Source organism: Malus sylvestris, chromosome 9, assembly GCF_916048215.2.
Source record: "Malus sylvestris chromosome 9, drMalSylv7.2, whole genome shotgun sequence".
In the NCBI taxonomy this organism is placed as follows: Eukaryota; Viridiplantae; Streptophyta; class Magnoliopsida; order Rosales; family Rosaceae; genus Malus; species Malus sylvestris.
In genome coordinates, this window is record NC_062268.1 from 16,180,146 (window position 1) to 16,194,203 (window position 14,058).

General features: G+C 36.4%; 1 protein-coding gene and 1 long non-coding RNA gene across 2 annotated transcripts; both read right to left on the reverse strand.

Annotated features, from left to right (window-relative positions):
* Positions 1–296: 296 nt before the first annotated feature.
* Positions 297–1,457, reverse strand: LOC126581920 (uncharacterized). Its single transcript, XR_007609196.1, has 2 exons — positions 770–1,457; positions 297–485 (listed from the first exon to the last, which is right to left on the reverse strand). It is a non-coding gene; the product is annotated as an uncharacterized LOC126581920 (long non-coding RNA).
* A 2,430-nt stretch (positions 1,458–3,887) lies between these two features.
* On the reverse strand, positions 3,888–5,699 carry LOC126581910 (uncharacterized). Its single transcript, XM_050245849.1, has one exon. The coding sequence runs from the start codon at positions 5,156–5,158 to the stop codon at positions 4,112–4,114; it is 1,047 nt and encodes a 348-aa protein (XP_050101806.1). The 5' UTR covers positions 5,159–5,699; the 3' UTR covers positions 3,888–4,111.
* Positions 5,700–14,058: the final 8,359 nt, after the last annotated feature.

Genomic DNA, 14,058 nt, shown 5'->3' on the forward strand with positions numbered 1-14,058 from the left:
CTTCTTTTAATTTCCAACTTCCCCCTCAACCTATCTAAAGTAGTGACTAACTCCTCCTATTTATTCTTTTATGGTTGCCAATAGGGCTGGGTTCGGTTTGAATCGGTTCGGTTTTTTGCCAAAACCGAAACCGAACCGAAATTTCGGTTCGGTTCAGTTCGGTCCATTTTTTTTTCGGTTTTTTTTCGGTTCGGTTTTTTTCGGTTTCGGTTTTTTTCGGTTCGGTTTCGGTCCGGTTCGGTTTTTTTCATTATTATTATTATTATTATTATTATTATTATTTTAAGATATGGATATTGGTAAACTAGCCCAAAAGAGCACCTGCCAAACTGCCCAATAGATCCAACAAACAATACAGGCCCAAGCCATAAAATACAACAAAAGAAAACCTAGGGTTCTACTGCATCACCCGCCGCCAAGCATCCACAAACCCTCGCCACCAACCAACCGACGCCTCGCCGATTGTAACATCCGGCCACGAGCACCTGTCCGAACACAGCCAAACAGACGAGATCCAAGGGTTTAATAAAGAGTATAGATCCAAAGACCAAAGATCTCTACCACATAAATTCACGAACAACATCAGCCAATTTTTCTTCAAAAATTCACAAAGCATAGTCAACAAATAAATTCACACAGCATAGTCAACAAACCAAAGAAATAAAAACTATTAATCAATACACAAAAAAAACTACCATTTTCAGCACTCAAAGAATTAAACAAGAAACAGAAAAAAAAAAGAAAAAAAAAAGAGAAATTGAATACTTACTGTTAAAGAAATCCGGAGGAACAAAGATGGATGTCTGGACCGTGCGACCTCCATATGAATCCCAGATTAAAAAACTATTTGACTTGTATTTGAAAAGCAGAGATCGAAAGTTTATGGAGAAAGCAAGGAATATTTGACGAGGAGCAGAGAGAGAGGAAGAGAGGAAGAGAGGAAGAGAGGAAGGAGAGTTGAAGTGAGGAAGAGAAGAAGGAATGAAAGATTGAATGAGGAAGCAGAGAGGAAGAGCTGCGGATGGGAGAGAGGGAGAGAGAGAGTGAATGTTTGAGAATGAAAAGGTAAAGGGGGTGACGGCTGCTACTAGGGTTTGTAAGCTTTATAAATTTTATAAAACATTAAAGATTAGAATACCTATAAATATTATGCTGGTACAATCATAGCAATACAAACCCTACAGTCAAGTTGGCTTGAATGAGCTATCCCCAACCTGGACGGAAGGGGTTCGAACCTTCATTCCAGCAGGTTTTGAATATTTATCTTTTATTTTCATATTTCGGTTCGGTTCAGTCCGGTCCGGTTTTCATACCTAAAAAACCGAAACCGAACCAACCAATTTCGGTTCGGTTCGGTTCATCAGATTCGGTTCAGTTTTTTTTTTCGGTTCGGTTTTTTTCGGTCTCGGTTCGGTTCGGTTGTCGGTTTTTTTCGGTTTTCGGTTTTTCCAACCCACCCCTAGTTGCCAAACGCCACTTAGCCTTTGTGAGAAAAATAAAGCCAAACTCATCATAATCCCCTTCTCCAAATTCAACCTAAAAATATCTCTAATTACATATGAACATAAAATACTACTAGCTAGTTTTTGAAATAATTTGTAGCCAAAAAGATTTTACATTGAAACTATTTTACATATCGAAAGTAGGTTCTTGCATAAAAAAAATATAATAAAATCATTACATAAAAATAATTACCCAACATACACCCATATATATATATACATAACCATTTTTTTTTAAATACGGGGTATTACACCTAGATGGTTCCAATTTTTTTTTAATTAACCAAGTAAGTTAAATTGGGTAACGCGTAGCCTACCCTAAGGAATTTGTTAAATTAACTCAATTGTTAATACTGTTTTTATATTTGTAATTTGTTAATTTTGCTTACTGACTTTTATTGCATTTTATCTTTATTTTATTCTCAACATAAGTATATTTGTAATTCGTAAATAGGCATTTATTTATATTATTTAATAATAAAATATATTTATTTAAATCCCGCTTAGATCCTAGCTCATTGCCCGACCAGCACCTATCATCTTTAAAACCAACCAATATGTCATATTACTCACACTCTATGCATTTGAGTAGTTACTAGATTCAGGCTGCTTGATCCTATATATAGCTCACTCAAACTACCAGTAGAATTCTTTACTTAATATGCAAAATAGATTATGAATATTGTACAAGGATGATGCTATCCACACATATCTAGTTAATTTATATCATTTGATAATTTTCAATTTATTCGATCTGACGACATAAAATTGAAACAAATGCAAAAAATTAAAAAAAATATGTAATAGCAACCCCTTACATAAAGGCGTTCCAACTATAGATGATGTTTGATTTGTGATATATATAAAACTACCACTTGCCAAAAGCATAAATCTCCAAATGAAATCATAAACCTCAATAACTAGGAAATCCAGCAGGCACATGGGTCCGCATAACCATTCGAATCCGGATGTCGATTTAAAATTAGGCTACAGGTTAAACCAAGTTGGTCCACGTTGGAAAAGATTCGTCCAAATCCGAATGTGATATAAACAAGGCTAAAACCAAGTTGGCCGTCTCACTTTGTTTGTGCTCATGTTAAAATCTCTTTCTACTAAGTAATAATACTACGTTTACATTTTACAGTGTAATGAGTCATTTCTTTTTATATTCACGTGATATTACTTCAGTATATAATTATTATAATTAGAATTGTTTATTTTCTTTAATTCTGTTCAAATATCATCTTTAATTCTTAATTCAAAGAGGTTGTTTAACAATTCATATTATCAAACAAATAGACAGTTATAATAACAGTGTAAGGAGTTATTGAGGTTAATGATTAGTTGTCAAATCGTTTGAATCATATAAAGAACTAAGCAACCTCAAAATTCAAAGAGATTTTCTTAAAAGTGATCTTTAGATGACGATGAAGAGAATGAATGCTTGAATTTTGACGTTTGTTCAGCAAAATGATATCACATCGTTATGTAAAGAGGAATTGCTTGTTAAAAGTAAGAAGTTAAGTAGTGTCCCAAATAAATAAACGTAAAAGTTATGATGAGTCGATGTTGAATCAATAATTATTGTTTAAATTTCACTCTTAATGTATATGTATTGTTGTGCATAAGTAAAAAGGGATTATAGATACAAGGGTCCACAGATTAGTTAAAACCTTGAATTGTACTCCTCCATGATCCCACATCATTTCAAAAGTTAGGTGTGTAGCCCCGTCATTTTATATATTTAGCCTTTATCCACAACTAATCACATCCAAAATTCCAATATAAGTGTCTCAACTTTCCTCCACTAACTAGCATGCGCTTTTAATTATTTACAAATATTGAGAAAAGAAAACAGAGAACGCTAGGTGGATATGGTCGAGACATAACATCAATCTAACAATTATTAACATAAGGGTGCGGATTCTATAGAGAGATCTTCTTCAGATCTCACTATTCAGAGTCTAAAGATTAACAATTCAAACCACCCAAATTAAATCCGATGATTTTCATTAACTTATTTCGCTAGCGCATTTCACACAAACCAAAGAGTTCTGATCTCTCTTGGACAAAACAAAAGCTCGAGTTTCAGGGTCGTTAAGCTTCGGAGGATCCAAATTCGCGGATTGTGTCCTACTTTACCTAATCTTCTAATCTCAACCGGAAATAATAAATTAGTTGATGACTTCTACTCAATTTTTTAATCCAAACAATCCTGTAAACACTCTACAAATAATTTATTTTTATTTATTTTTATACAAACGAAGAGATTCAAACTTAGATACGGAGATGAGAGTACTAATCAGCTTAGCCCTAACCAACTTGACTAAGCATTAAATCACATAGCATAAATTAAGAGAGCATTAAGGCACATTAACATCCATATTTTAGCTAGTGAACGACACACTGTTGATTGAAATAAGGTATTTAATGTATACAGGAAAGCCTGCATTGTATTACATTTGATCAACCAAGTGTGCAGGTTAATAATATAAAGGAAAAACAGAAACAACTTCTTCCTTGCAATGAAGAAGAGAAAACAACTTGAGATAAAATTAAATACAATTAGACCTATGATCGATCTAACATCTGTTTCTCTGCTGTTTTTATCATGTCAATACCTCTTGATTCTTCGTGGAGAACCGTTTCAGAAACTCGTAGGTGGTGATCATTGTTGTTGCAGAGACTGACATTGAAGCCCAACGCGGCCCCAATCCTCTGTAACAAGCCGTCCACCCACCTTCCTTAACCAGATTCCGAATAGTCTGTCCAATTGTTGGTCCACGACGGCCGTTCTCCTCCCCATCCAAAACTTGCAGCCTTGTCTTAACTGTATCGAGGGGCATTGTGATCAGGGCTGACATGCCACCCGCCATGGCTGCACTGACTCCCTGAACTGCCATGACTGTTTTTGAACCCGGTGTATACGTGTTGACTCCATTCTCATTGCTCAAATCACCTTTTTTACAAAGGTAATACCCAACTCCATCCCAAACTGTTCTTTGGGCAACAGAGTAAGATGCCCACCAAATTGCACTTGACGGTGCATATGTCACAATCGATATCCCAAACCCTCTATACAATCCTCTTGGCCCATCTGTCTTCATGATTTTCCTAAATGCATCGATCCCGTTAACATATTTACAATCAGATGCACTAGGAACTTTGGGATTTGACTTCACACCACCTTGCACCATCAATCTCTGACTCACAACATCAATTGGAGTCCACACAAGCTGTGAAGCCATTGATGCACTCAACCCTGCAGCGGCATTGGCAATGGTGGCAGCAGTGGACTCCGAGAACCCTAACCTAATTGTGGCAGTTCCGACTTTACTCTTAGTGACCTCAAGCGCCGCCATGTAAAGCGCCCGGGCAGGTATTGTACCCATCAAAGAAGTCCCAAATCCTCTATACAACGCCCTAATTCCATCATGCCTAACAATCGAAAGCGCGGTCTTGATGCACGAGACTTGGGATTGAGCTACTTGTTGCCGGGTTTTCAACACCACAACAGGGTAAAGAGTCGCTGAAACGCCGGAAAACAGCGCGGCGCCAAGGACGAAGAACTTGGATTTATCAAGCATCTGCCAATCAATTTCAGCAGGAATACGAACTTCTTGCGCCGATTCCTCCTCGGCGGTGCTCAAGTTCATCTTAGCCACCTTCTCTACGACTCAAATTCCCCAAAACTGATCAAACCCAGACCCCAATCACCCCCAAATTTCACCACTCAAATCCCTAATCTCCTCCAATCTCGCACGAAGTTCCACAGTTTCAACTACAAACCCTATATGTACACAAATTTACAAATCGAAACAAAAAAAAAAAAAAAAAAAAAACTAATTTTGCGAGCTTTACAAGGATGAAGCCTTCAAATATGATACAGATTCGATAAATTTCATGACGAAAAAGAGGATCGAATTTCAACGGATCAGGGTTTTTTTCCTCCTGTGAAACCAGGTCTTGGATGGGACAAGAACCGCTCCGAATGCGTCCAACATTTTCAGATAAAAAAAGAGCGAAGCTTGTCGGAGAACCTTACCGGAAGAGAGATCATCGGTAGCCGGAGAAGCTCGCCGGAGCAAGCTAGGGTTCCGATGGGCACCAAACAGAGGAGGAGAGGCAGTCAGTGAGAGAAAACAGAGAGAAAGAGGGAAATGGAGAAATAGAGAGTTGGTGACCGGTAATATGGCGGGTTTTATTTTAGGCGGAGAGTTGAGAACCGGTAATTTGTGCGATCCTATCCGTTTCAGTAAAAAAGAAAAAAAAAAAAAAAAACCTATTTTATGAGCGTTGGTGGGTCCCCCTCCCACACTCCCCTAATATTCATTGGCTTAAATTAAAGTTTGGCAGTTAGCTTTTTTTTTTTTTTTTTCTGAAAATAAAACTTCATTAATGACCGGGAATGTTACAGCCTTACGTAAACAAAGCAGACATAAAACCAAACTCAAGAGGCCCAAGGATTCGCAAACTGGTGGAGTGGATTCGGAGCAGAGGAAGCCAACATGAAGGTGGGAGAGAGGAAGTAGATTCGCCGGAAAATAAACAGTGACTGTGGGAAGCGGGAAAGAGAAGGGAGCTGTGGAAGGGGTAGGAGGACTAGGAGAGGATGCCGCCAGCCCAAGCCTGACAAAGGGCCAGCGGCACATGCGTTTGTTTGGCAGTTAGCTTAATTATCATGAAATTAATCAACACACTAAAAGAAGATTTTGCTCATGTGTGAATGAAGCCAGATCCATGACACCACTTCTTCTACCAAACTATTAACACAAATTTTTATAGAGCTCACTTCATAATATATTTTAACGATCCGAATCAAACAACGCATGCGACTCATAAAGATGAAAATTTGCTAATTTATGAATTTATCCAACTAGACAATGACAATCCATGGCCTCATACTGACATAACAAACACGGTCTACGACTCATAAGGATGAAAATGTTGGTCCATCTCATGTCTTATGATGTACAAATAGTAGGCGAGATTACAAAACTCTAGTAAGATATGGTGCATGTGTAATGTTTTCTTTGGTTAAAAAATAAAATAAAATAAAATGCTAGTCGACAATTTATTTACCACATGTAGAAGTGTTTTCTTCGGTAAAAAAATGCTAGTCGGAGAAGTTTAGCCGTGCTACCACTATGATAGTCTCAGAGTAGGCTATTTACATGTTAGGCTATTCACGTGTTCATCCCAAAGGCCAAGTATGAGAAGGGCAGCCAAGCTTACTGTATTCGACGCTTCAGTTGTCGAGGAGTTCACCTTATCAGTCGAGGCCATTTTGACAAAGGGACATCCCACATAATTTTTTATAATACCTTCACACTTCACGCTCTCACCATACATCTTATAATTTCTAATTACACCTCGCATTTTTACATGCTTTCTTATAATACCCTCATACAGCACACTCTCACCATACACCTTACATTTTCTAATACACACCACATTTTCTACATACACCTCACACTCTTCACATCTTATGTGCAAATACATAAAGTCATCCAAGGCACCTTCGGTATGGAGCTGAAGCCGGTGTGATCCAGAATTTTTCTAATTTCTCTATTGGATGTTGGATATATGTCAACAATCTATGATAAATTTATGTATGCAAATAAATAAACAGTGTATGAACAATGAACTAATATTAAATAGAAATATTGAAGATGGAGGCTTGATTACCGTAATGTCCTTGAAACAGAAATTTTGCCCCTACTCAATGCTTGTAGTTCTCCGGACGTCTGTTTTGCCAGTATTCAACGATCGAGTTAGAATTTCAACAACGGAAAACTTAACTTCTGGCGAATTTCCTTGTGGTGCTCTCAGTAAGAATGCTATGGATTATAGAAGGAGATTTGTGTGTTTATGTGTTCTAAATGTCATGCAGACGGATGTATATATAGAGGGATTATGCATGTTCGCAACAGGTATAAGAACGGATGTATATATAGAGGGATTATGCATGTTCGCAACAGGTATAAGAATGGGATGTGACTGTTGGGAAACATCTCTTCAGATGGGATGCAGTGCTCTCTGCCTTTTTATTGACTTCAAACTTCATCTGAAAAGATGAGTCTGTTCAAATAAAAATTAATTAAATTAAATTCAAAATTAATTAAAAATAATTAATTAAAGAATTTAATTTTCAGAGCCCAATGCCCATCTTTTGATAATTAATTATAATTAATTACTACCCCAAAGCCCAACCCCAATGGTGAGCCCAATTTTATTGTCCAATGCCTATTACTCCAATCACTTTATATAAAGGACAAGGTCTTATAAAGTGATGAAATTTTTTGGGAATGACCAATGTGGAACAAAGAAATTTCTACTCAAACTACTTAAATTTCCAACATTGGTGTGATTCTAATACAACTTTGGTCTGACGGATGCCAAAGGCCGAGTGAGTCTGGATCTCTTCTATTTCTCTATCCTTGCACATTGTCCTAAATACTACCGTCCTACATCACTTAATATCTGGACGATGTGATACCAACAATTGTTTGTTCCTATTTGCATGTGTTTATCCCATCATATTTCTCCATCACATTATATTTCTCTATCCCTTCAATTGTTTGATCCTATTCGTTCCATGGAAAGAGATGGAACGCTGTGAGTATTCGGCGTCAGTAGATGAGGAATATGATTTTTGCTCAAAAGAGGATGATGCTGAGGTTTGAATTATTAGATCAACTGAAGGAACTACAATCCAATATTACAGACACCGATCAACATAAATGCCATGCTTGTTGAAGAGTCAATAAGGCTTTCTCAAGCACCTGCAAAGCACTTCTAACCATGCAAGATGAAGACACCGCTACCGAAAGGTACGTTAAGCTATGTGCTTGTATGTGGGCGTGTGAGCATATGCATGCAAGTGCTTGTGTGTGGGTATGTCCTTAATTTGTTAGTATGTTCTCAAGTTTCTATACTGTTTGTGCAGCCTAGAAATATTAACTCCCCTCGCGGATGCGTCAGAGGATATAAGTGTTTTGTGCACATTGTGTGGATGAGCTTTTGAAAGTGAAGCAGGGAGCAGCCCAGAATCATTCTCCTGTTGCTAAAGCATTAGCACTCAACTGCATCTTCGTAGGAGGACTTCCTCCTTCAGTGGACTCTGGTTAATCTCATCACTCTAAGAAACTTTCATACAAAAGGATTTAAGTTGTATGAATTATGAATACTCAAAAATTTATCAACGATTTGTTTACATGTCTATCTATATAATAAAGCGAGAAGGGCACTGAACAGTGAAATTTGGTGTCACCGGATGGCGACAAAAATTTTGGTGTCACCCCCTTCAACAAAAATATTTGGACCAAACTGCCCCTCAGCCAAAAAAATTCAAAACCTAGCTAAAATAATATATCAAATCATGCAAGGGTAAGTTGGTAATTTGGTCATCATAAAATATAATATAAATATAAATAGGGAGAGAGAAAAGAATTAAAAAAATGAAAAGGAAGAGAGAAAAAAATAAACAAATGACAAAGTTGATGGTGCCCACGTGATAGGGAAGAAAAATATAATAAAAATAAGAAAAATCATGAATGTTGTGTTCAAAACATTTTAAGAGGCGCATAGTGCCGGTGATAAAAAAAAGAAAATAACGAAATCAAAAAATATTGAAGCAATTCACGAATATAAATGCATTTAAAATGTATAAGTCGCGCGTAGCACGCTGTGATTAAAAAAATGTCTTTTGCACACGGTTGTTTATTAAATATTATTTCTCAATTTTTAAACACTTAAGAGGTGCGTAGTGCTAGTTACAAAAAAATCTCTCGCACAAGTATAATAATGTGATTCAATTAATTGTAAATTTGATTTTTTTTTTTTTTAACAAACGATGTTATTTACACTAAGGGGGAGGGGGTGGGCTTAGCCTCACAATGGGCTAGCAATAATGTGATTCAATGAATTGTTTATTAAATATTATTTTATTTATTTTTAATGTAAATTCTATAAAAAAAACAATTTTATTATGTGAATTTAGTTGTTTTAATTGGTTTATGAGGGGTTTCTTCTAGCATGATCTAAAATTATTCATTTACTTCAAATATTTGACCTTCATTTTGTCAATTTATGCATAGAAATACATTTAAAGCGTGTAAGTCGCGCATAGCATACCATGATTCAAAAAATGTCTTCTGCACGCATGTGAGCTCATGCATGAAAGATAGTTATATATAAAACCGAAAGGTTGATGAATAATGGAGAGCAGTGTGATGAACAGTGGAATTTGGGGTCGCGCATGAGACAATTTTTGGTGTCACCCACTTTAACAAAAATAACTGGACCAAATTGCCCCTCAACCACAAAAATTCAAAACCTGCTCAAAATAATATATCAAATTATGCAAGGGTAAGTTGGTAATTTGGTCATCATAAAATATAATATAAATATAAATGGGGAGAGAGAAAAGAATAAAAAAATGAAAGGGAAGAGAGAAAATAATAAACAAATGACAAAGTTGATTGTGTCCACGTGATGGGGAAGAAAAATATAATAAAAAATAAGAAAAATCATGAAAGTTGTGTTCAAAACATCTTAAGAGGCACGTAGAGCCGGTGATAAAAAAAAAATAAAATAACGAAATCAAAAAATATTAAAGCAATTCAAGCATATAAATACATTTAAAATGTCTAAGTTGTGCTTAGCGCACTGTGATTCAAAAAAATACCTTTTTCACTCGGTTATTTATTTTAATATTATTTTTCAATTTTTAAACACTTAAGGTGTGCGTGGTGCCAGTTATAAAAAAAGTCTCTCGCACGCACATAACAATGTGATTCAATTAATTGTCAAATGATCATTGTTTTTACCAAATGATGTTATCTACACTAAGGAGAGGGAGTGGACTTAGCCTCACAATGGGCTAGCAATCAATTGTTTATTAAATATTATTTTTTTTCAAATCTTAATGTAAATTCAATAAAATGTAGATGGAAATTGAAAGACCACTTTTATTAATATGGATTCAGTTGTTTTGATTAGTTAAAAAATGCTTTTATTAAATGCATTTATTATTCATTTCCATCTACCTTAGTAAAAACATTTAAAACATGTAAATTGCGCATAACACGTCATGATTCAAAACATGTTTTCTGCACGCGCGTGAGTGCGTGAATGGAGGCTAGTTATATATAAAGCCGGAAGGCTGATGAACATTGGAGAGCGGTGTGATAAACAGTGGAATTTGGGGGTCACACATGAGACAAAAATTTTGGTGTTACCCACTTTGACAAAAATAATTGGACCAAACTGCCCCTTAGCCAAAAAAAATCAAAACCTACCCAAAATAATATATCAAATTATGCAAGGGTAAGTTGATAATTCGGTTATCATAAAATATAATATAAATATAAATGGGGAGAGAGAAAAGAATAAAAAAATAAAAGGGAAAAGAGAAAATAATAAATAAATGACAAAGTTGATGGTGCCCAGATGATGGGACGAAAAATATATTTAAAAATAAGAAAAATCATGAATGTTGTATTCAAAACATCTTAAAAGGCACGTAGCACCGGTGATAAAAAAAATAAAATAACGAAATAAAAAAATATTGAAGCAATTCACGCATATAAATACATTTAAAATGTCTAAGTCGCGCTTAGAGCGCTGTGATTCAAAAAATACCTTTTGCACGCGATTGTTTATTAAATATTATTTTTCAATTTTGAAACACTTAAGATGTCACAGCCCGTCCCTGATTTTTACGAAAATGCACTAGAGGTGAAGGGTTTTTGACTTTCGTTGACAACGTATAGTGAGAAGTACGAAATTATTTTAGCGTATTCCTGAAGTACTTGACAATACGAACAGAAGAGGATATGGAGTTACGGTTAAAGTTTTACGAAACTCTAACCTGAGAAATACTTTTACTTTGGTTAATATATATATATATATATAAGTATTATTATTTTATTAGTTGTTATTAGAATTAGAAATGGGAAAAGAAAGAGGAATGCATCGGGAGGAAAGGAAACAGAGGAAAAGGAGAAAAAGAGAGATTGGGCAAAGCTACCCAATCGGAGAAAAAGAAGAAGAGGCCGAATGGGGAGAGAAGAGAGGAAGTTGATTGGCCAACCCGAAGAAGGAAAGGAGGGAAAGGAGGAAGAAGGAAAAACAAGGGATCGGTTGGGTCCATTTGGCCCGCGCGGCGACCCGCTCTCGCAAGGCTATTTTCCGACGGTTTTCCGTCCAAATTTCTGGTTTTCTTCAACCTCCCATCAACCCCAAACACCTGCAAGATATCCTAGCATCCTAATTGACCAAAAAATCAATGAGTTTCATGGTGATTTCGCGAAGAACACCCACACGGGTGCCGTGAGACCTTTGCTCAAATCTACCAATTTTGAAGAAATTTCCTTCAATTACCACTACCATTAGACTCTCCTAGAACCCAGGAACAAAGCCCAGGCAGTGGTGGAGGCGTCGGAGCAAGTTTGGGGGTCGAATTGAAAAACACCCAATTCTAGGGTTTCGCACGGGTTTGAGCAAATTGGAGCCTTTCTAGGAAAAATTGGCATTGGCCTCAGGTATAACATTTACTCTACTCATTGAGATCTTCATTTCTACAAAATTTGGTAATTTTTGGAGATAGTTGGATTTTCCGGCAAGCCAGGGCGGCCGACCGTCACCCATGGCGGCGCGTGCGGTGGCGCGTGGCCAGTGAGCCGCCAATACCACTTTTAGGCCATAATTTATGTTTTGAATTTAGTTTTGGTGAATGAATGACGTATGATGATCATTCAAACCTAAATTTGTTACGATGCGTGGTTAGGCCAAAACATGAATTGACGATCCAACCGTTGGATCGTCACCAAACTTTGATACGTTGTAATACGTAATATTTGAGGATTATAGGAACTTACGGATTGAGAATCCGATTTATGGATCTTTCGGAATTGGAGTTGTAAGTTCATAAGATAGAATGTTAACCGTCACTTGGTTTTGGCAATTGACGGAGATCTGACCGTTGGATGGTAATGAAATTTTAAGATGTTGTCCTAGAGGTATATTTTAGATCTTTGGAAGTTTCAGATCAAAAATCTGAGTTGCAAATCTTCCAAATCGAACTACGTAATGACGTGTTTTATATAAGTTATATTTTATCGATATGATTTATGAGGCATATCTTGATGATTATTCTAGGCGCCGATCGTCATGACGCCTTGATGTGTGGTGCTAGGGAGTTGTAGGGCAAACTCCAGATGAGTGGGCAGTTATTTTCAGTATATATATATATACTTGACGTTTTTCCCAAAAAACGTATTTAAAGGAAATGTGATCTAAATGCTATGCTATGCCAATGCCTTTATATTTTGAATATGCATTTCATGGTTGCATATATATATATATATATATACATACACACACATGTGGTGCTGTGGAGGCACAGGTAAGTTCAAGTAAGTTATGTTTGGTTATGTGAATCATCGATGATATGAAATGTGATATGTGATTGAGTAATGTTGAGCTCATAAAACTGTACCTAGGGTGATTGTGATTTAGCCAGAGAGAGCCGGCACAGGTCTATATATTATGTCACCTCCCGCACTATATGCTCACATTGGATCCAATTTAGGTGCACAGTCTTGTCGTATAGACCACTATAGGTGGTTCCGACTCGTAGGTGACTAGCAATTTATCGCACAGCTAGCATGAGGGTGTAGCATTGAGCATAACTATATTACACCCAACCTTGTTGTACAGACCATTTCAGTGGTTCCGACTTATGTGTAGTATATTGCCATATAGGTCATTGTAGTGACTCCGACCAAGTTGACTTTTGAGCTATGACTTCAGCCGTACAGACTACTACAGGGGTTCCGGCTAACATATCATATTTCTACGAAATCATTCTTACCTGGATTGTTTACTCTATTATATCTTGGCATGGCATGCATAAGTTTATGATTATGTGAAGTATGAATTAATTTGATACGAGTTCATATATATATTTATGTATATGCTTATATCTATTTTCTGGGAAAGTAACCATATACTTGTTTTACGGCGAGGGGTTAGTATATTCAAAGGAAAATAAGGTTTTCATATAAATGTGTTTTACTGAACCACTCAATTTTGTTTTTTTCGCCCCTCCAGGTCTTAGGTAGCAGAGTTTGTTGGTCAAGAGGAATCCAACGGTGTTCTGACAAAATCCGAAAAAAAATAGGATTCCCCTTCGAGTGTTGTATTTTAGTAATTGTCATACTCGACTACAACTAGACGTTCTTTTTACTCTGAATGTGTATTTATACACTGAGTTTAGTACTAGCATCATTTCTTAGCTAGTGTTTCAACTTTTATTTATTCGTAATTCTATTTATCTTTTTAGCTTCCGCACTGTGCAAAATGGTTACGTCACTCGCAAGTGACAGTCAGCACGCCCTCCTTCGGGACGGGGTGTCATAAGAGGTGCGTAGTGCCAGTTATAAAAAAAAATATCTCGCACGTGCCTAATAATGTGATTCAATTAGTTGTCAAATAATCTTTTTTTTTATCAAATGATGTTATCTACACTAAGGGTAGGGAGTGGGCTTAG

What these genes read in the sequence shown, in the direction of transcription:
- LOC126581910 (XM_050245849.1), bottom strand. Translation starts at nt 5,158, where the DNA reads ATGAACTTGAGCACCGCCGAGGAGGAATCGGCGCAAGAAGTTCGTATT.